The sequence below is a fragment of the Aethina tumida genome, chromosome 1, assembly GCF_024364675.1.
Source record: "Aethina tumida isolate Nest 87 chromosome 1, icAetTumi1.1, whole genome shotgun sequence".
In the NCBI taxonomy this organism is placed as follows: domain Eukaryota; kingdom Metazoa; phylum Arthropoda; class Insecta; order Coleoptera; family Nitidulidae; genus Aethina; species Aethina tumida.
In genome coordinates this window covers 50,246,974-50,268,699 of record NC_065435.1, presented here as the reverse complement: position 1 = coordinate 50,268,699, position 21,726 = coordinate 50,246,974, and the positions used below count along the sequence as shown (strand labels likewise).

At 30.2% G+C, this 21,726-nt stretch overlaps 6 protein-coding genes across 8 annotated transcripts; 3 read left to right on the top strand and 3 right to left on the bottom strand.

Annotated features, from left to right (window-relative positions):
* Window positions 1-339: 339 nt before the first annotated feature.
* Window positions 340-7,472, top strand: LOC109594997 (mucin-5AC). Its single transcript, XM_020010273.2, has 5 exons — window positions 340-361; window positions 2,721-2,785; window positions 3,404-3,629; window positions 3,763-4,014; window positions 4,078-7,472. The coding sequence occupies exons 2-5, from the start codon at window positions 2,780-2,782 to the stop codon at window positions 6,867-6,869; spliced, it is 3,276 nt and encodes a 1,091-aa protein (XP_019865832.2). The 5' UTR covers window positions 340-361; window positions 2,721-2,779; the 3' UTR covers window positions 6,870-7,472.
* A 105-nt stretch (window positions 7,473-7,577) lies between these two features.
* Window positions 7,578-9,604, bottom strand: LOC109595621 (activating signal cointegrator 1). The gene is made up of 9 exons (XM_020011030.2): window positions 9,480-9,604; window positions 9,177-9,427; window positions 9,002-9,120; window positions 8,845-8,897; window positions 8,532-8,793; window positions 8,269-8,480; window positions 8,096-8,217; window positions 7,854-8,048; window positions 7,578-7,799 (listed from the first exon to the last, which is right to left on the bottom strand). The coding sequence occupies exons 1-9, from the start codon at window positions 9,554-9,556 to the stop codon at window positions 7,732-7,734; spliced, it is 1,359 nt and encodes a 452-aa protein (XP_019866589.1). The 5' UTR covers window positions 9,557-9,604; the 3' UTR covers window positions 7,578-7,731.
* A 312-nt stretch (window positions 9,605-9,916) lies between these two features.
* LOC109595691 (uncharacterized) lies at window positions 9,917-12,448 on the bottom strand. Of its 2 annotated transcripts, none has more exons than XM_020011111.2 (4): window positions 12,228-12,448; window positions 11,234-11,595; window positions 10,907-11,186; window positions 9,917-10,852 (listed from the first exon to the last, which is right to left on the bottom strand). In XM_020011111.2, exons 1-4 carry the CDS (start codon window positions 12,240-12,242, stop codon window positions 10,397-10,399), a joined length of 1,113 nt encoding a protein of 370 aa, XP_019866670.2. In that variant the 5' UTR covers window positions 12,243-12,448; the 3' UTR covers window positions 9,917-10,396. The 2 variants fall into 2 exon arrangements, with proteins under 2 accessions (XP_019866670.2, XP_049826512.1); XM_049970555.1 differs by lacking the exon at window positions 12,228-12,448 and adding an exon at window positions 11,907-12,063.
* A 190-nt stretch (window positions 12,449-12,638) lies between these two features.
* Window positions 12,639-16,458, top strand: LOC109596050 (cactin). Of its 2 annotated transcripts, none has more exons than XM_049970554.1 (8): window positions 12,639-12,914; window positions 12,973-14,100; window positions 14,348-14,585; window positions 14,683-14,857; window positions 14,908-15,330; window positions 15,454-15,625; window positions 15,679-16,171; window positions 16,225-16,458. In XM_049970554.1, exons 1-8 carry the CDS (start codon window positions 12,898-12,900, stop codon window positions 16,411-16,413), a joined length of 2,835 nt encoding a protein of 944 aa, XP_049826511.1. In that variant the 5' UTR covers window positions 12,639-12,897; the 3' UTR covers window positions 16,414-16,458. The 2 variants fall into 2 exon arrangements, with proteins under 2 accessions (XP_049826511.1, XP_019867067.1); XM_020011508.2 differs by having other exon boundaries at window positions 12,970-14,100.
* A 586-nt stretch (window positions 16,459-17,044) lies between these two features.
* Window positions 17,045-18,053, top strand: LOC109595708 (cyclin-dependent kinases regulatory subunit). The gene is made up of 3 exons (XM_020011129.2): window positions 17,045-17,217; window positions 17,335-17,462; window positions 17,706-18,053. The coding sequence occupies exons 1-3, from the start codon at window positions 17,162-17,164 to the stop codon at window positions 17,765-17,767; spliced, it is 246 nt and encodes an 81-aa protein (XP_019866688.1). The 5' UTR covers window positions 17,045-17,161; the 3' UTR covers window positions 17,768-18,053.
* Window positions 18,054-19,350: 1,297 nt separating this feature from the next.
* LOC109595545 (CCR4-NOT transcription complex subunit 9) lies at window positions 19,351-21,097 on the bottom strand. Its single transcript, XM_020010925.2, has 2 exons — window positions 20,940-21,097; window positions 19,351-20,870 (listed from the first exon to the last, which is right to left on the bottom strand). The coding sequence occupies exon 2, from the start codon at window positions 20,867-20,869 to the stop codon at window positions 19,979-19,981; it is 891 nt and encodes a 296-aa protein (XP_019866484.1). The 5' UTR covers window position 20,870; window positions 20,940-21,097; the 3' UTR covers window positions 19,351-19,978.
* Between the last annotated feature and the right edge of the window lie 629 nt (window positions 21,098-21,726).

The window sequence follows — 21,726 nt, the reverse complement described above, 5'->3', positions numbered from 1 at the left end:
CAAATTGACTAAACCCGGCATTTAATACGTAAATTGGTTTGCCTCTTCCAGGATGGCCTCCTTCACGCGTTTTTGTGTTTGTAGGGGAAATCAATCGTCACACAGTTTTGTTACAAACACGTCCTGCTGAGACTTTCTTCCTTTTCTCGGTCGAAATGTTTTATCAATGCAAAATATAAAATAGACTTTAGATATTCCAAATCTCAAGTATTTAAATATTATTTATTATACATTTATAACTAAATAATTAAGCAATAAATTTACGAATTAAATTCAGTTCAAAGTGAATGTTTCTATTATACTGATTGTATGATTTTTTTTTCTAGGACAATGTCGCCAGTGCGATGGAAACATTTAGCAGGTATGTAATATAATAAATTGGCTTAATTATCTTGTATATGTATTCATTAATAATAATCATTATGACACACTTTTTACCACATTCCAAATTTATTTTTGTACAAGATAATTCCAAATTGGTTTTTTTAATATTGATTGTATTTTGGTCTAGACATTTTTGTTACGTTTTACTTTTCATTTCATTCATTCATCATCTGCGCATCCACCAAAATTCATCTATTAATAACTAATACAAATATACATTTGACCAAAAGACACATAAGATCTCAGTTCAATTTTAATAATTAAGAAATAGTTACACTTTCATAAGTAATCGTAGTCTAATAGTATTAATTTAATTGTTATTTACGACCTATCTAATCTTTAATCTTAGACTTCCGCCATTTCATCATTTATTAAACATCTGTTTAACTGGTACTTTGAAATATTACTTTTAAAAATGTCAATGAAAGTTGCTTGATGAAATAATGAAGATCGGTTTTATATAATATAAACAGCAATAATATTTAGTTCAGCATTTTTGTAATTATTTTAATCACGTTATGAAATCTAACAGTAGATGTAATTATACCTGCACAACCATATTTTCAAGAATATTTTCGTTTTCAGGCTTGCACAAGTTAAATTATATGGTAGATAAATGCAGAAACATTATTAATGAATCTCTCGTAGTAAGTTTCACTATTTAACATAGAATACTGTTTGATTAGAAAACTGATGACTGAAAGTTACTTTATCGTAATTAAATGTTAATTTACTAAAATTTAATATAATACACAAAATGCAAATTGTTTACTATCTGAAGCCGATACCATATAATTTGTTGCACTAAGGCAATAATTAACAAAAATAATTACGAAACGTGACAAAATAAAACTTCGCAAACCATAAAAAGATTATTAATTAGCACGATATTTGTAGCAGAACAATTTGTAGTTCTTTAATTAATTTTCAAGCAAATATACAAATTCCGCGAAGAGAAGTTATGTAATGGGTTTGTTCGAGCAAATTTCTAAATAATTAACGTACTATGTGTTTTCCTTTTGCGATTTCCTTTTGTATTAATTGAAAATTACGAATTTTATGGAGCGAGGCGAACACGAAGATCCTTTGACGCTGGCAAATTGGCAAAAATATCGGAAACCCATTGCAGCAAGCTAATAATTGAGACATGAAATGAAATGCCAATTAAATTGTGCATAGATTCGAAGTATGTAGTTGCCTGAACCAAGATATATCCATATTCATTATAAAAACACATATTGTAAACATACATTCAAATTTACGATTTTAAGGAATTATACGACTATTTTTCTTTTATATTTTTAATTGTTATGCACTAAAAAGAAAACTAATATTGAGAAGAATACGGGATGAACGTCTTTCGGGAAAAAACCTAAAACTGGCCATATTTGTATCTTTAGATGCCCAATTGTCATAAAAATTATATCCTATTCTACGTTTTTGATATTACAGTGCCATTTCTAAAATTTTCAAATAATATAAATATACAAAAAAATAGTTTACTTATAATGTTGTCAATAATTTTGCAATGATTCTTAGTCTGTTATTTTGAAATATTAATTAATTGCTACACCTTTATTGCAAGAGGTTTAATGTACATGTAAGAATTGTTAATTTATTTTATTTGCAAATCTTGATACTTACAGTTCAATGTTGAAGTCATAAACTATTAAATGCGTTAAAATCAATACGCAATCATAAAATAAAATTAATGAATCTTTATATAAATTTAAATACTATTACCATTCTTCCATCCGAAATTCTTCATCAACAGAATCTTACAACTTACCATTCCACCTGAAAAAGAAAAAAACTATTCTTCTTCTAAAACATCGATATTGTGATTCACATACATACACCAACAATTATGTAAATTCTTTATTACAAAAATCATATAACGAAACACTATTGCCACACAATGGATTTATTTAAGCCCATACTTTAATTGACATTAACCAATTTAATGAATCATTTTGTTTTAAATGCATTGACAATTTTATGCAATGCACACAATTATAAAATTTTAATTAATTACAAAGTTTCTTAACACATTTCTTTTTTAACTTCTCCTCATGTACACAGTTACCTACTTCAAACACCATTTAAATATTGTAACAAATTTTATAGTAAAGTTAATTTAAAATAGTAGAACACAACAAAGTTAAATGATTTATATGTTCTATGTCTATATTATTTTATGTAAAGACCAATAATATTTATAATAATAACAATGTGGTCTAGAACTAGTTTATATTACTATACTGAACGTATTCGTTTTCATTAAGATTAATTTCTGTAAATCTGTGTTTATAAGTCAATTTCACTTATTTTTACAGTTACAGTCACTATATGCTTGATCCAGTGTGTGACAGTATCTCAGACAGATGCGCAACAGATGCAGGTATGTATTCGATTATTTATTTTAGTAACAAATTAACCTCATTCTTGTGTGTTAACATAAATTTATTATAAGAATAATTATAAAGAGTTAATAATAACTTGGTGAATTCAATATTCATATTTTAATATATTTACCTAATATTAACTCTAATTACCAAAAATTTTAAGTATTATTTCTGCTCAACTACAAGTGTACTTTAATTCTTTAATACAACTTAAAACCTGATAAGAAGCGTAATACACGTATTAATCCGCTTATTGTATTTTCCTGTATAATTTTCTACTATATAATCTCGGTACATATATAATTTGACCTAAAAATTAGGCCTACTAGACATATAATTCAGCAGACAGTATTTTAAGGCAAATAGAAAGCACCACGAGTTACGTTGTATGTCACATGTCTACTGTTTGTACTCCACTTAACATAATTATTAAAACAAACAGTACAGTAAATATATAAATTATCCATCCTTCAATAATATTTTTACATAATGGACAGATCTAGTAATTTCCGTAAGGAATAACTTATTTCTTTTAATTTAAAGTTTAAATAGTGAAAAAATATATCATTGTTGATACCAAACCAATTAAATCAATAAATGAAATATACTTTTAGGATGTCATTTCTATGACTGCTGACGGTTGGAGGCCCATCATTGGAACAAGGCGGCAACCAACATTCAAAGAAGAAATTACTCACTACAGGAATCCCCTTGTCAATGACAACTTAAAGAAAGCGGAAACACCATCAACTGCGGGAACAACTTTGACAACACCTTCGACCACTCAGAAAATTCCTACGAAGGCAAACAACAACGCCGGAGGATCTCTGAAGAAATTCAGTAAGCATATATCTGTTGTTTAACAAAATTTTTTGATTATAAAATGACGATTAAGTTACATGAAACGGTTGATTAAGGAATTTTTAAGTATATTTTAAAATAGTTGATAAATTCGTATAATAAATGATTTCAGATTCCAAAGTTACTCCCCACTCGAAATTCGCACCTCCCAATCAAGGTTATTTCAATGGAGCTCATGGTCCTCATATTCCTCTTGGTGGAATCCCACCAAACCGACCCAGCTCATCTGGTCCAGTTAAAAAATATCCTTCCAACAATAAATTTACTCACTTACAAGGAAATGGCAAAAGAGGAAAGCCCGTGAGAGGACAAGCTACAGCATACAGCAACAGAGATGAAGTATTTGCGCCTGCGCCAAATTCTGGTAAAGCTTACCAACAATTTCTTTTCTGCAGATCATTATTAGATCCTACTTTTGAATTTTCAGGTTCGTATTCTTTTATTTCTCAGGGACCCAATGCGGTAAAAACTAGAGATCCACCAGGAATACTATTGGGAGGAAACCACTTTTCTATCAATCAACCAAATTCGCACATTGAATTTATCAACCGCTTTCCTCAATCGCAGATTCAAAATGACAACGCCTACCAAACATTCAACAATCCAGTGACTGCTTACGTATTCCCCAAACAACAACATCAAACCAACGATATTCACTTTAACTACAAGAATCAAAATGACGAATATACAAGAAACTTAGTACCTCCTCCACAACCCTATAAACCATTCCAAGATAAGGATACTGTTAAAAACAAGAACTCTAAACCAAAAGAACAAAATGGGGCAACCCAATCTTCAAATCAGCATACACAGTTTATCAAAAATAATGTCCCACAAAATATTGCTTTGCAATTACCACCACCATTCGAACAAAACAAATTTAACTATGCTCAGAATGAAGTAAAGAACGATCAAGCAGTTGAAGTAGAAGTTACCAAACAGAAACTAAAAGTATTCCACAATAGTATACCCACTAACTACAATCCATTAACTCCTGATTATGTAGACTACGACTTTCACGCCATTAAAAGACCCACCTCACTACCAAAGCTACAAACTTATGAAGTCACTGAAGGAAAACAATGGCAAGAAAGTCCTCCGTTCCATTACAGGTTCCCAGAACCACCGCATTTAACCCAGCGACCAAAGAAACCTTCAGGTTCTAGAAGACCCCCTCCGCCTGAGCAACCAATTATTGAATTGAGTCGACCAATTTTAGAATTAAGCTTACCTCCATTCTTACCAACTCCATACAAGCCTGAAGGAGTCGTTCCTACATCATCCACCCAAGAAGAAGTATCGACAATATTTTCACAACTATCGAATAAAATAAAAACTCATGAATATCAAACTGCACATCCCCACTTCTTTGATGTTAAAGAAGTGTCTACACATTTCCCCATTTTAGGTAGACCAGAAACAAAACCTGAACTGCAAACTGAATTTAATCCGTACAAAGAACAAGAAAGCACCAATGAAATTACCACAAATGGCGGTGAAGATGAAGAAAAAACGACTACTACTCTCAGAACTATAAACAGAGACCCAACAAAGGTAAGAATTACACATAGAAGACGCAGACCATCCAATAGATTGCGCACAACTACAACTGAAGAATCTGTTACTACTGAAAATTACGATGTCCAAAAAACTCAAGAAAATGAAACCGAATTATCAACGGAAACTGAAAGACCTCTGAGACGACGACCAATAAGATATAGAACAACAACCGTAGCAGACATTCCTGAAGTTGAAGAACCGACTACCAAAAGTACAAGAGGAAGAAACAGGTTTAGACAAAGACAAAATCCTACTGATGCCCTAAGAAATTCAGGTTACAGAAAACGTCTAAGACCCACAGATATGCCTTCTAATCACAAAATTACTCAAGGCGACCTGAATCAAAATGATTATAAGAAAACCACTGAAGAGATTTCTGTAGAATCTTATTCGTCATCTACTGAAGAAAACTCTGAATCATTTGATTCTTCCTTTGTAAAAGATACAGACACTACCGAAGAAGATATCCAAGTTAAACAGAACCGATATGAGTACGATTTTGATAACAGAAGACATCCAACACAATTAGATGAACTTTCGAAATATCATATTACTTCTGCTCACAATGATTTGGAATTAACAAAACCAAACAAAGATGCAGATATAGATGTGACAGAGAGACATACTACGGAGATAATACCCACTACTAATATTCCTATTCCAGAAAATGAAATAGACTTTTCAACTCCAGAACCCCAGCGCACTCAAACTATTGTTGCAACTGAACAACCAGAAATAGAAGAAATTACTATAGCTACAACGATTCCGTCAACAACAACAACGACAACCGAAGAAACTACAACTACCAAATCACATAGAGTTCGCGGTCGACCTGTTAAATATGATGTATCTAACAGACCTAGGTTCAGTGTCAAAGATTATAGGCAAAGATTCACTACCACCTCATCCACGACTGAATCATATAGAACAACTTCTGCCAGTTCTAGACTTCGATTCCCTAATAGATCCAGGAGGCCAACAACTTCAACCACAACAGTAAATAGTGTCTTACCTGAAGACGATGAAGAACAAAACAGCGAACCAATGCGTACTAAATTCAAACCTAAAGAACCCAGATTTAGTGTGACAACTGAAGCAAACGAGAATATAATTACTGAAAAGAATATAAAATCAGTAAATACCAGATTGAGGCCTTTTGGAAGACAAAGATCTACAACAGAAGCCACTACACCAAAAGTTTCTATAAAACCAAATTTATTTTCTCAGAGAAGAAGAACGGCACCTTTAAGTTTGAAGTCAAGAATTCAGAACAAGTATAATAAGACTCAAGAAACAACTACTACAGAATCAGAATTAGAAAATGAAACTGAACAAGTCTTCCAAACGACAATTTCTTACGATTCTAACACGCCCGAATTAACAACTGAATATGCTATAAGGAAATATAGTAAACCTGAACAAACTACAGAATACCTAGAAACTACTACAGATATACTTAAAAATGATCCTATTCTCTATTCACAAAGAGTTTCTGATTTAACATCGTCTTTCAAAAATGAGTACGATACACCTGGTTTGTTTAAAAATGTGTCACCAACGAGTAGAAGAATACCAAATCATTTTACAATTGCAACTGATGATCCAAGATTACCCATAGAAGCATTTTTCCCCAACATTAACGATAACAAAGAAAAGTAACAACAGTGACATTTTACAAGAAAAGGTTTACATGTGTAAAACAGCAAGCCAAAGACATTAAGATCATCAGTGATAAATAAATTTGTAAAAAATAGTTGTGTTAATAGTTTTATATGGGTATCGTATATTTAATGCGGTATATAAACAATGTAGAAAAATATAAAACTTACAATTACTTGGAAGTTGCTTGTACCATAAAATTAGATTCATTTAGAAACTTATTAATATTCGCATAAGAGACAATAGTCGATGGAATGTTTGTGATATAAAATAAAAATATTGAGTGTTATGATTTTAAAAATGAAAATGTACATTTGTATTTAGAAAAAGTACTTTTAAATAAAAGTGCAAATATTCTTTTTATATGCATCAATGTTCTAATTTATTTATTCAGACTAATTTCTGTAGATTGTAATTTATTAAATTATTTATTAGATGTTACAGATTACCTTAAATAAATGGTAAATAATATGGTATTTTTTTTCTTAATTTTTTAATGATAACTATGTGAATTCATTTAAAATTATATACCAGGGGTGGCTAAGTTTCGCGAGACGCAATATTTAAAAGGTATACAAAAAAGGTATTATATTTATTGAAAACATAAATAAAAGTACAAAATATGTGTATTGAATAAAATATTAAAAATTAAACATATTTATTTTACTTCTCTTGATAATTCTGGAATGAAAAGGGAACTGGGTACATTTATCGAGAACCACAAAAAATCCTTCAAAGAATCACATGTGGCCCGCGAGCCGCAGCTTAGCCACCTCTGTTATATATACACATATATATAATACAATAATTATTAATATATTAATTTTGTAATATTTATAACCCCCATAATTTATGTCCATTTTTACATCACATGTTTCGCGTGTTGTAATGCTAATTTCGCACACTTATGTAATTCTTTGTCCAATGGATCTGAAATACCAAATGTTTAGAATAAAAAAAAATATATTAAGTACTAGGCCTTACAGATTTTATGTTTGCCAATTATTGGATAAAATATAGGTAATATAATTGGATTGGTACATATTAAAACAAAAGGACTGTTACTTTCACCATTAGGAAATTTTTTTCTATATGCTTCTTGATCTAAACAGTCTTCAACATATACGGAACCTAATAGACAACTGGTGGGATAATCTTTTGGAAACTTTAAACTAGTATCTAAAAATACAAAAAGTTATCTCAATTAATAACTGAGGTTAAATTACCTTTATAATAATCTCGATAGAATTGTTCTAATGCTAATATTTCATCTTCTTCTGGGGGTTTTGCTGCTGCAGCTATCCATAAACGCCCTCTATGTGTTGTTGGCCAGGTTCTTCCTTCATGTCTTAAAAAAAACGTTTGAAAAGAATTACTCAATACAAAATTTACAACATACTGTTTGACGCCAGCAACTAAAAGACTAGCATATGGTTGATGCATGCTTAAGCATAATCCATGATCTGTATTAGCCATTAAGTCTTCATCAAATACTCTAATACCATAATCAATAATGGGCATTACACCATCTTCAATCCCTAAATCTTCCACACCTGCAGGCTTTTTATGTCTCATTTGTATCAACAAATCCACTAAGTCATCTTTGGCCACCTATCAAAAATAGTTAGTGATGATAAAATTATAAAATTAAATATATCTTACAGATTTTCTCAAGTTATAATTTGTCGTTAACTGTGAAACTTGTTGCAAATTTTTGTAAACTGTATCAGCTTTTTTCATATGTTCAATTGATTCTTTTAGCAATCTTTCCCTAATTTTATTGTCTTCCTCAGAGCCTTCAATAACTTTTCTAGTAGCAAAATCCAAAGCTATCACCATTTTCTTTTTATTTTCTTCTCCAGTTTTTTTCTTATTAATTTTAAAGTAATCATTATCATCATCAAACACTTTATTCTCTTTATGCCTAAAATATTTCATTTAAATTTGACTGTATAAAATATAATAACATTCCTACTTGATGTTCTTTCTACTTTTGGCATCAAAATTTTCATCTCCCTTAACTGTAATCTAAAAAATTGCCTATGAATTTTAAAATTTATTATATTCACACATCACACACTAATGATAAAAATTATGAAATAGTGATATGTAATTGAACAAAAAATTACTACCATATTTCCACAATATAAACATGGTCCTGGTCCTTCTTCCATACAGTGAATTCTACCACAAAACAAACAATTATTCATAAAATCATGTTCTTGGCCCATACAATCACATGGATGTCTACCTGATAAATGTAAATTTACAAACTTAAGTTTACAATTTTTGTTAGATGTTACTCACCTTCCTTTTTCTTCTTCTGCTCTTCATAAGTACTGATATTCTTAAATTTTTTCTTCTCTTTCTTGGGTTGTGAGGTAGAGTTATGTTTATTTGTTGAAATACTTGGAACATCTTTTAATAAAACTTTCTTTTTGCCAAATATTATATGTCTAATTCCGTTATAAGAATTTATATGTGCAGATTTACTTTTATCTATTAGATTATCCATAAACTCTTCAAAATCTTCTTCATGGTCCATAGAAAGAATGTAACTGTAACAGACACTAATAAAATAATTGGTTAAATCATATTACAAGAGCACACCTAACAATATTTGGTTCCATGTCATCTCCTAATATTACTTTAAGGTAATTACTAATAGCTTCTTCGTTTTTTGCCATTTTTTATTGAAATGTAAAAATTGAAACAAAACAGGACGAATAGTTTGACAGTTAATTAATATGACAGCATGTGGCAGTGTTGCCAGATCTGCAGTATATTTATCAATAGTCACCGTAACAAATTTTGATTTATTAAAAATACAACGAAACATTAAAAAAAGAAATTAAAATTTTGCTACTGATAAATTAGTAAATCTGGAAATTTAACACAAACACTTTTAAAATTAAATTTCTGATTTTCTTTCATTTTTTGTTGTCAGTCAGTAATCAATAACATGTATTTTAGTCAAATAATGAAAAATAAATAATAATACTAAAAACTTATACTTTGAAGTAAATCAGTTATTTATTATTACGAAATTGTTAAATTTAATTGTTTATTTATTATCAACATGATTTGTTATAATACATTATAATTTATAAATAATACATAAATAACATAGAACTGTAACAAAAGATACCACAAATTCCTGAAGTTAAAATGACATTATAATTCAACTTAATTTTTTGTTGATATTTATCGAAATGAAGAGAGTTAAGGACAGTATTTTTTTACGTTTTTAATACATAATTTTCTTAATAACTGAAAGTGATTTAGCACATCGTCAATGCCTAATAAAAATTGCACACAGTGAAAAGGTACTGAGATATAATAAAATTTAATTAGAGATTCGACATACATAAAAGCTAAATCTGGATTTCTTATCTAATCTAATTTACTAGAAATTGGACTACTTATATTAGCACTACTTATAATATAATAGATAATCGATCATTTGTGCCTCAAGTATTTGTGGTACCAAATCTTTTAAATACACTATCTAGATGCCCCAAGGCTATTTACGCGTCGTCCACCTCATAAATTTTGTTCTTGTTTTGAAGATATATTTGATCCAACTCTTTAATTTTGTATTCTATATCCAAAACTTCTGACCAACGCACATTTAACTGGTCTACTTCGAGTAAAATTTTTTTTATGGACTGTTGAGCTCGATTACATGCATTTCCCATTCCTTTAAGGATATTTTGAATTGGATCGTTTTCATCCCTGCTTCCATTAATGTCTGGTATAGTATCGGAAATAGGAATATCCATTTCTTTTATCAGATCCTGAAGACGAGTTAGAACATCTGCTAGTAGCGGAATTTGTGAATTAAAATTTATGTCTTCTATAAGGATAGTATCCATAAATTGACTGATTGTCAAATTTCTAGTTGAAAGCGCCTCAATTTTCAATCCGTCTTTAAAAATGTCTCTCTTAAGTTGATCAATTCTTGTCATCAATAATACGCGTTGCTAAAAATATTTGCGTTATAATTGTAATAAAACAATATTTCCTTATAAACTCACCGTTTCGAATTCACCAAGATTCGCTTGATTCAGTGTAATTATACGTAGCTTATACGGGACAGGGATATCTGCTTTCATATCACTTTCGCAAGAATATCGAGTACCAGAACAATCTGTTCCTAAATGATCAAATATAGCTTTTTTACGTAAATAATTCTTCTCGTTCTCAATTTTTTGCTGGTTCAATTCAGTTAAGATGTGTTGAGTGTCCTGTGTATAAATTCTTAGGCCCCGAAGAATACGTACAATTAATGTCACTGTTCTTTGAACTTCTTGGAGACTAAAAATTACTTCGTACATTTTATCACAATTTATTTTGATACTTACTCTTCTAAAGTGCGCCTTATTTCTGTAAGTTTTAGCAACTCAGAAATTTGGTTTTCAAACTCTTTTTCTTTCTTGCTACTATCGGAGTCCAATTTTCCCAGTGATACCAAAGTCTGTGCATATATTTTTAGTTCTCGATCTGAGACAAGTAATTTGGATTGCATTAAATCGCAACAAGTATCGACATAAGTCTCCAGTTGCGACAACTGTTTGATTTTCGAATCTATCTTTATTAAAATTTTGATATACTCATCTTCTGATGCCTTTTGTTCGATTTGATCGGACGCTATAGCAATCTCCATATTGCGGTTATTTTCATTATTTATTTCTTCCTGGTATTCGACCCCATTGTCTGTAGCAATCTAGAATCCAATCAGATTTAGTTCAGTTAGATTCTAATTGATTTAGCTCCAAAATCGCTTCAGTTTAACAATATAAGGAGGCCCACAGAAAACGTACCGTGAAACATTACAGACTGGGAACGAATGGAAAAACGATTCAACTTTTGACAAAAAAGCATAGCAATCACCTAAATGAGGGCCATCTTCCAATTACACGTTTGACATGTTTATTGGACGAGTGTACTTTCTTTCTGAATGGTTTAATGAATGAATTTTGTCGAAAAGGTATTTTCCAACATTTAATACCTTATAGTACGTTTTCAGTGGCCCACCTTGTATAATCCAGGTCCAAAAGTGGATTCGACCGACTCCCGATCCGTCATTCAATACGCAATAGGTTCAGGAACCACGGGTCGGAAGGAAATCGATACGAATTGGATCGATGTAAGCGAGGAACAACCCCATTGAATCCGGTCCGACACTCAAAGTGAATTCAATACGACTCGACCTGCAGATGGATTCGATCCATCGGAAAGGGTTCAAAAGGGAGCATCTCCATTTATAATTAATATATTTAGAAATTTATTTGAATATATTCCTAGATATATTAAAAATTTAATAATAATAAAATTAATAATAATGTTTCAACTTACATCTGAATCTTCCATAGTTGTAATTTCGTTCGAAAACTTGGAGTGTTCCTTAGGCAATGACCTAACTACTGATTATTCTGAAATGGTTTCCACAGATTTTGTAAACAGTTCCTTGCGATTTTCAATTGTTTAAATTCAAAATCTGGTATCTAAGGCTCCGACTTGTGGATATAATTTGTTTTTTATTTCATCTAATGGAAAGACCTTATTAAATAGTATGTTAAATACCTTTAAATATTTAATATTGTTAATAAAATGTTCAAAAATAATTGAAATTAAGGAGTTTAAAAATGTATAATTTATTTTTAAAAATACAGTGTATAAAGCTCCGCAAATGTCGTGCGTCATAATATTTATATTTTGTGTTGCCATCACGTTCGTTGTTTTTTCCGTAAACCACTATGTGTTCAGTTTGAATATTATAACAAGTCACAACGTGTTTGTGCATCTATTATTGCAAACAAAACATGTTCCCATGGATACCTGAGTCTGTGCCTTAAAACGCTGTAGCTAGTAATTTCAATTGCGCAAAGAAAACATAACCCTCAAATAATCCACAAAACGACATAGGAACGTACGAAATTTTTGACAACATTTTTAAACTTAACCTACAATAATTTATAAAATCTGACTGATTTACAAATATACACAATTAAATGACATAGAATACATGCCGAGGGATACAAGGTAATGTCGTATTAATTGTCTTGTATAAAAACTGACGCAATTTTTATATCCCAAGAAGACGGTCTTCGGACCGTTCCAGCAGGCGTCGTAGTAGCTCTTCAAGTTCTAGGAGGTCGGCACGTCGGTCTGCTGTTAAAAGACGACGTAATTCTAGAAGTTCAAATAGCTCAAGTAGCTATAGAAGGAACAGAAGTTTTGACCGATCAAGTCGCACAAGATTTGACAGGTCTAATCAATTTCGTTATTCACGCCGACCTTCAAGAAACTATGAAAGATCCGTAAGTAGATACAGATCTAGAAGAGGATACTATTATAATACGAGACCTGCAAGATATACACATTCAAGAAGTAGATCACGTCGGAGTAGGTCTAGATATTTTTACCGCACTGGAAATAGAAACAGACGTAATAGTTCAGGCAGTTCTGTAAGGTTTAGACATTATAATAGATCAAGAAGTTCCTCTATATCTTCTAAGAGCCGACGAAGTATAGGTAGATTTAACTCTAGAAGAAGTAGGGAAATGGATAAAAAGGGGACAAGACGCTCAAGGAGCAGGTCAAATAGGAGAAGGAGCAAATCAAGAAGTTCGTCAAGATCTAGATATAAAAGACGATCAAGATCCAGAAGTGACTCAAGATCTAGAAATGGATACATTTCAAGAGATAGGAGATCTGACAGTTATAGGCGACGCAGTAGATCGAGGGACTCTGGTAGATCCAGACGAGTTTCTCGTTACAGTCGAGATCGCACCAGTTACGGAAGATCTAGAGTGTCCCCCAATCACTATAGAAACAGATACTCAAGAAGTCCTGATCGTAGAAGAGCTTTAGACAGACATAGTACAAGGTCAAGTTATTCTTACAAAAATAAGAATGGATCCAGCAGCAGATCAGATAATAAGAATGTCTCAACCAGAAGTAGATCAAAGTCAAAGTGTAAGGATTCCAAGAAATCAAGTGAAAGTGATTCTTCTTCTGAAAATTCAGATTCATCATCAAGTGATAAAAACCAGGAAAAATCGAGTGAAAGTAGTTCTTCTGATACAGATTCATCTGAAACCAGCCAAGCCTCAACTAAGAGTCTAAAATTATTAGAAAAATTGAAGGAGGAAAGATTGAAACAAGCAGAAGCCAGAAGAAAGCAAAAGGAACTAATTAAGGCTAATGAAACAGCAGAAGAAAAAAGGTTAGGATTTTTAAATTACTATTCTTATTTAGAGGAAACTATCATTTTTCATAATTAGTTTATATTCTTCAATTTGCATGTATCAAATAAAATAAAAATTTGTCTACACATTACATACAAGTTATTTCTTTTCAAATTAGATTACATTTTTATATCATCTTTTAGTTTTATAGTTGGATTATTATACATTATTTATAATATTAATACAATTAATTATAAAAGTTATTTAAAAAATATTTTAATTAAGAATTCGACGACTCATAAAGAAAGAGGCAAAAGAACGGAGCAGGAAGGAAAAAAGGGGGTGGGATAATGAATATCTTCATTATACTAACAGTGACAATCCATTTGGAGATGGCAATTTGCTTTCTACATTTGTATGGAATAAAAAGCTAGCAAAGGAGGGTCTAACTGGTGTCAGCCATATGGAAATAGAAGCAAGAAATAGATTTAAACAGGAGGAAAATAAACGAGAATTAGAAAAAGTGAGTTAAAATTAAATATAAAAAATAATACATTTTGTTTAAGCACAGTTTAGCTTGTACAAATTATTTAAATATGTCTTATTTATAATTGAGTTAGGTTAAGAAGAGAAGAATTGAAAGAGAACTAGAGAGACAAAAACGCGAGGAAGAGATGCAATTAATGCAGAGAAGTAAAGAAGCAGCCCAATTTGAAGAATGGGAAAGGCAAGAGGATCAGTTCCATTTAGAGCAAGCTAGGCTACGATCGCATATTCGAATTCAAGATGGCAGAGGTAAATGAAATTGTTATACTCGTTATAATTTATTAAACATTGTTTTTTAGCAAAACCTATTGACCTACTGGCAAAATATATAAGTGCAGAAGAAGAAGTGGATGCAGTAGAAATGCATGAGCCCTATACGTATTTAAATGGTCTGCATATAAAAGATCTAGAAGATCTAGTTGAAGACATAAAAGTATACATAGAATTGGAGAGAGGCAAAAACTTGGATTATTGGAATGATATTACTATTATTGTTGAAGATGAACTGCAAAAACTAAAGAAGATCCAAAAAGATGATGATATGGGTCTGAATAGAAGAGAAGGTATACATCAAGCTGTTGCAACTGACGTATCTTCTGTGTTTAAAGGAAAAACCTCTAACCAGTTAGCGCAATTGCAGAAATCTATCGAAGCAAAACTAACTGGCAAATCACATGGTGTTGATATTGGTTATTGGGAGTCTTTATTATCACAATTAAAAGGTGTGTATCTGAAATCGCTAAAAATGTTTTAAATTGACACTTTGAAATTTTAAATTCAATAAATATTTAGAAAAAATTTGTCTTTGTGGAATGTTTTAAGTAACAAATCTTAAAAATTTTCAGCTCATATGGCTAGAGCAAGACTCAGGGATAGACATCAGGAAGGTTTGAGACGAAAACTTCAAGTATTAAAAGCTGAACAGGCAGTAGTAGTACCTAGTGATACTGGAAAGAAACCAAGTCATAATAAAGAACAATCAGAACCTTCAACTGCAGATAACAGTGATAATGAAGGGTTAGTAATAATGTATATACAATAAAAACAGTAATTATATTTGTTTTTTGTAGTGAGGAGGAGGAGGATGCTGAGAACGACATGTTAAATGAATGTTTTGATGCATACATGGCTGGAAGTTACAGTCCAAAACTACTTAATCCTGATGATCTAGAACCTGGTACAATTGTTGTATCAGAAGAAGATGATATTAAACGTTTAGAATTTGCGAGAATGCAAATTATAGGAAATAGTAGAAAAGCTGACAATCCAGCGACACACGAAGAAGTACAAATGCAAAAAGAGGCTAGAAAAGGAATGGGTGATGATGAAGCTCAATTTTCTGTTGAATCGTCACTAGAGAGCCAAGTATACTTGTGGTCAGACAAGTATAGGCCAAGGAAACCTAGATATTTTAACAGAGTACATACTGGATTTGAATGGAACAAGTACAATCAAACTCATTATGATATGGATAATCCACCGCCAAAAATTGTGCAAGGATATAAATTTAACATATTTTATCCGGATTTAATTGATAAAAATGATACTCCCGAATATTTTTTGGTAATTTATTATTTAATAACAGGGAATATTGATACTAATTGTTGCTTTTTTAGACTCCTTGTCCAGATAACAAAGAATTTGCTATATTGAGGTTCCATGCAGGTCCGCCATATGAAGACATTGCATTTAAAATAGTCAACAGAGAATGGGAATATTCATATAAGAGGGGTTTCAGATGTCAATTCCATAATAATATTTTCCAGCTGTGGTTCCACTTCAAACGTTACAGATATCGACGATGATTTATGAGATTGTATTTTTCTTACCTAAATATATATTTCTTCTTATATATTGTATTTATTTCCTTAATAGCTAGTCAAATCATTTTTTAAATTACATGTTATATATGTATCTTGTCGATATGTTTAATTCTCTGTAATACAAATTTAAATAAAAATAAATATTATATATATTTTCAAAAATGGAATTCATTTTATTTAACACAATAATGCATTTTTATTATGTTTAAAAAATTTGTTTTACATGTTTTAAAATAGACTACATAAATTATATGTATTAATTAATGAATTATTAAAAAATGCAAATAAACACCAATTATATACATCTTTAATGAAACTTGCAAATAAAAAATTTTAAAATACATAAATGTTAATCCTAACGGCACTCTAGAATTTTCTAGAATATAAAAGAACACTCATCATTATCAATATCCACATTTCCTAATAACAAAATTTATTTAACAATAAATTTTCCTTCAAATTAAAAACAATTAAGCAAACAATAAATAATTTTATTAATTTTAAATTATAGCTTTAGATAGAAAATTTTAATTTTTAAATTTACCACAATTGGTATTTAAGTTGGTACACGTGCGGCGTCATTTACATTTTATATGTTGGCAGCACAATCAAATTCAAGTTTGCATCGACGTTACATGGTCGCAGTGGACTGTTAGAACCTCATTTGCATCAAATTGAAGAATTCTTATTTAAACAATTTAAATATATTTTAATAACGTAAATAACGAAGATGGAACGCAACATCTATTATTCCGACAAATATTACGACGTGGAGAACGAATACAGGTATGTAACAGATTTTATTGTTTTTAACCTGTTGCTTATAAAAATGTCCGTTTTTTATTGCTTATTTAACGCATTCCATGTGAAATCTTATTTTACTATATTGATCTGTTGTTGTAGGCATGTTGTTTTGCCAAAAGAAATGGTGAAACTAGTACCAAAAACTCATCTTATGTCTGAACAAGAATGGAGAGGAATTGGCATCCAACAGAGCAAGGGATGGGTACACTACATGATACATTCTCCAGGTTAGTTTTTCTTTAATTACGTTTTTTTCGTTATAAAATTCTTGTTATATTAATTTTACTTCATATTGATGGTTATCTACTGGGACATCAGTCAGTATATCATTCCTTTGCTTCAAGTTAATTCATTCATTAAGTGTAATATATATGTACAATTTTCTTTTGGTTATTATTCATATTATGACATGATTTTCAGTCAAAAACCAACTAGTAAACATAACTTATAAGTAATTGCTTTGTTTTCAGAACCACACATTTTATTATTCAAGAGGCCCATCACCACACCACCTGAGAAACGGGATAATTAAAACTTACCTAGAAGTATATTTTGTACATTTGTTTATAATTTTTTATACTTTTATATGAAATGTTGAGAATCAATCAGGCTTTCTATTAATTAATTTCTAATATTTGTGGATAATATCCTCTTTTAGTTAATTAATTTCTATGTATTTCCTGTCTTAAGGCTGTTTTTAGTATTAGTGTATACAAAAATATTTTACTCTTTACAATTTGTCAATGTTTTGCTACTTATGTGTTAGTTTTATTTTTGTAAGTACTTTAAAATTAAATACATCTAATGATTAATTTATACATTGGTCTTGTTTTATTATACCTATATTATATTCATTTCTGTTAACACTCGAGTTAAAACGTGATTTTTATAAGATCGTAATTTGATTTAAGAAGAAATTAATTATAGAAAAAATAGATATTCATAATAATATAATATACAATAATAATATTAAAATAAGTCATAATTATTTTTCTTACAAAATATATGTATATTTGTTTATAATTTTTTATACTTTTTATACGAAATATTGAGAACCAATCAGGCGTTCAATTAATTAATTTCTAATATTTGTCGATAAGTCGTCTTTTAGTTAATCCTTATGTAATTTCGTGTCTTAAGGCAGTTTTTAGAATTAGTGTATACAAAAATACTTAGCCCTTACTTATATTGGTTTTGTTTAATTTTACCTATTTTACTGTTAACATTCAAATTAATACTGAACTTTTATGAAATCTTAATTATCTTAGAAGAAATTAATTGTGAAAAAATAGATATACATAATTGTCTGCAAGAACAGTACGACTTAAATATTTTTTAGGTTACAAAATGATATATATTGAACGTTTATTTTTTTTTATACTTTTATATGTGAAGTATTGAAAATCAGTCAAGCTTTGTATTAATTTCTTATCTTTTTTTGGATATCTTCTTTCAGGTTAATTAATTTTTATGTATTTCTTTAATGTGTATACAAAAATATTTTGCTATTTACAATTTGTCAGTGTTTTACTATTATTAGTTTAGTTTTGTAAATATTTTAAAATCAAATAAATTTATCAATTAATTTATACAGTGGTGTCTTTTATTTTACCTATTTCTTACAAATTTATCACTGTTAATAATCAAATTAAACATTTATAAAATAGTAATTTGATTAAATAAATAGTATAATAATAATAATAATAATAATAATAATGCAATTTAAATTAATTACAATATTTATTCTTGTTTCGAAATTAAATATAACCAAACTATGAATTTACGTGGTGAATTGAAATGCTGTTGTAATATTAATTTCCTTACAATTCCCTTCATTAAAAAACATTAATGTGTATCTACAAACGTACAATAGTAAAAATAAATAAATAAGAATCGAAATTCTACAGATATTGTCTACAGTACACATTATAAAATTATACTGAGACATTTTCAGTCATATCAGGACATATAAACTATGTCACAAAACTAATTTAAATTAAGTGATAAGCATTTCTTCTAAAATAGAAACTTTAGTTTACATATAGTATCACTATACATAGAAATGCATTTGTGATACATAGGTATTGGGAAATAATAAATATAAAACAAAGAGTCTTAAAATGGTTGATGATTTTATTTTGTATCAAATATAATATGTAAACAACATTTAATTTCATAAGTTTATATTATAAATTATGTGGAAATAATTATATACAAATGACTCCTGAAATACTGTTTGTCTACAATTCCAGTTGGATAACACGAACGTCTCTTAACGAAACTTCATTATCCTTCCACAAAAAACAATAGACCACATCAATGATATGGCAAAATTTAACTAGAATATGTATGTGTTTAGTACCCCAAAAGATTTAAACATGTTTTCAACAGATATTATGTACAACCTACAACCTACATGAAGGTACATCTGAATGTCCAATGGAATTAAGTTATGCTATCAATTAACAATAATACAAAAATTTGAAAATGTGCCCTATTTCATATTACACACTTCTGAATACCTCAAATTTTTTATTAATTCAAAACAGTATACAATGATTCTGTTCTTAAAACCAATTTGAATTGATAAATATAAATAATATTATAGGGATTATAATTTTAGAGATGACAGAGGATAACTGATCTTTAAAAATACACTCCTCATACATCAGTGAGTCCATTGACTAAAAATTACTACAATATTCGGTCTATCAACATTTATAAGTTACATCACAGAATTGACTTATTGAGAGGTAAGGGGAGATATGCCGACTTGCCTGGGATCACCACTTGCTGTCTCTAAATTTTTCAATAACTGAGACAACCAATGTTTAGTTGATTTGTCCTCTTGAAGGCAAACATTGAAAGTGTTATCACGCAACTGGTCAGGTAAACATTGTCTTAATGCCTCTCTTGCCCGTGGATTGTCTGACAATCTCAAATAACAACGAACCACATGTTTCAATAATCTTGCTGAAGGCTCTTTAGCCAAAGATATGACCATCTTGCCGAGAATCATGGCAACATGGCTAAAGCGGTCATAAGTCTGACAAATATATGACAATCCACTTTCATCCAACAAAATCTTTTGCAAAATAAATGTTGCAACAGTTTTACTCAACTCTGAGCCTGATTCCATGATGCGTAAACACAATGGAATAATTTCAGTTGTTAGGAGGAAATTAATCACTTCTTGTTCATCAGTTTTAACCAATGCACCAATTACTCCTAGACTGGTCAAGCGTAAATATTCAAATGGACGCGTTTTCGAAACCGTATGTAGAAAGGGATACAAAAATAAGGGTACATGTGCAAGGAGAAACTGGGATCTGGTCTCTGGGTGAGAGGCAACACATTGCAATAAAGCAAGTGCATTACAAACCCTGTTTGACTGATGTGCTGTTAATGTAGCGGGATTAATGGCCGGATAAATGTTGATTATCTCTTGCAACAAAGCTGCCGTCGTTCCAAAACTGTTCCAAAGCATGGGTGCCAAATCCGGGACCGTTTCACGTTTCTTGCTCAATTCAAGCAACGCATTTTCTCTAGTTTCTGGGTTACTGAGCTCCAATATCCATTGGTAGACTTTGTCGCGCTCCACCGCAGGATTCGCCGGACTTGGTTGGGTACTCATCCTAGAAAAATTCTTAGTCATTAGAAGGTATGTCATTAATATGTTTACAAATAGACGAAATTGGACGTACCTATTATTTACCGAAACTGCTTAAAATCAAAGTAAGGAACAATCTAGGAACTTAGATAATGACTCCATGAGCCGGTTATAACATCCTAACTGGATTTTTCTGAAAAATTCCAATATTTTTAACAATCGGCGGAGTTAATGCTTTGATGAAATTGGCAACTGTCGATAAACTAGATTTTTCCAAAGCAAAATGGCACTCAGCGACATCTATTAGTCGCCATAGAGACATCCTATTTTGTGCCCTAGATTTAAAATCAAATATTATTAGAACATCGTTTTAATTACAAACTTTAATATTAATTATAAATTTGCTATCTCCTCTATGTAAATTAATTAAGAATAATTATAATCGTTCTTGGGTCTCCATGCAATAAAACCATAGAGATAGAGTAAAGAACTTTTTATTTTGTACCATAGATTTAAAAAACAATCAGAACATCGTTTTAATCACAAAATTTAATGTTAATTACGAATTTGCTTTTTCTTCTATCCAATAAAATAAAGATTAATAATAATATTTTTTGGGTCTCCATACTATAAAATCCACATAAATCAGTGTATGTGGATGCTTCAACCCCATAGAACCATCATATGTTGTATAAATTAAAGGTGATACTAAAGAAGTCAAAATTGGACTTTTTTAATAGAAACCAAAGTTTTTCTTGTATCTCTGGGGACAAACGAAACCCCATCCATTTTCTATCTTCTCATACTCCTTGAACCAATTTCAATTCAATCAATTGCTTTTTTTTTCAAGTTATCCAGTTATTAATTTTCTTTCAAACGCT

Excerpts from the sequence above, each read along its gene's own strand:
- LOC109595545 (XM_020010925.2), bottom strand. The coding sequence starts at position 20,869 with ATGAGTACCCAACCAAGTCCGGCGAATCCTGCGGTGGAGCGCGACAAA.
- LOC109595621 (XM_020011030.2), bottom strand. The coding sequence starts at position 9,556 with ATGGCAAAAAACGAAGAAGCTATTAGTAATTACCTTAAAGTAATATTA. Across the intron at positions 8,898-9,001 it reads GTTTATATTGTGGAAATATG|ATTACAGTTAAGGGAGATGA; the intron begins GTAGTAATTTTT and ends GCAATTTTTTAG. Across the intron at positions 8,481-8,531 it reads ATTATAACTTGAGAAAATCT|GTGGCCAAAGATGACTTAGT; the intron begins GTAAGATATATT and ends TATTTTTGATAG.
- LOC109596050 (XM_020011508.2), top strand. Across the intron at positions 14,858-14,907 it reads TCGAATTCAAGATGGCAGAG|CAAAACCTATTGACCTACTG; the intron begins GTAAATGAAATT and ends ATTGTTTTTTAG. Across the intron at positions 15,331-15,453 it reads TTTATTATCACAATTAAAAG|CTCATATGGCTAGAGCAAGA; the intron begins GTGTGTATCTGA and ends AAAAATTTTCAG.
- LOC109594997 (XM_020010273.2), top strand. Across the intron at positions 3,630-3,762 it reads AGGATCTCTGAAGAAATTCA|ATTCCAAAGTTACTCCCCAC; the intron begins GTAAGCATATAT and ends AAATGATTTCAG. Across the intron at positions 4,015-4,077 it reads TGCGCCTGCGCCAAATTCTG|GTTCGTATTCTTTTATTTCT; the intron begins GTAAAGCTTACC and ends TTGAATTTTCAG.
- LOC109595708 (XM_020011129.2), top strand. The coding sequence starts at position 17,162 with ATGGAACGCAACATCTATTATTCCGACAAATATTACGACGTGGAGAAC. Across the intron at positions 17,218-17,334 it reads GACGTGGAGAACGAATACAG|GCATGTTGTTTTGCCAAAAG; the intron begins GTATGTAACAGA and ends CTGTTGTTGTAG. Across the intron at positions 17,463-17,705 it reads CTACATGATACATTCTCCAG|AACCACACATTTTATTATTC; the intron begins GTTAGTTTTTCT and ends CTTTGTTTTCAG.
- LOC109595691 (XM_049970555.1), bottom strand. The coding sequence starts at position 11,957 with ATGACGGATCGGGAGTCGGTCGAATCCACTTTTGGACCTGGATTATAC. Across the intron at positions 11,596-11,906 it reads TTGGACCTGGATTATACAAG|ATTGCTACAGACAATGGGGT; the intron begins GTGGGCCACTGA and ends ATTGGATTCTAG. Across the intron at positions 11,187-11,233 it reads ATAAGGCGCACTTTAGAAGA|TCTCCAAGAAGTTCAAAGAA; the intron begins GTAAGTATCAAA and ends AGTAATTTTTAG.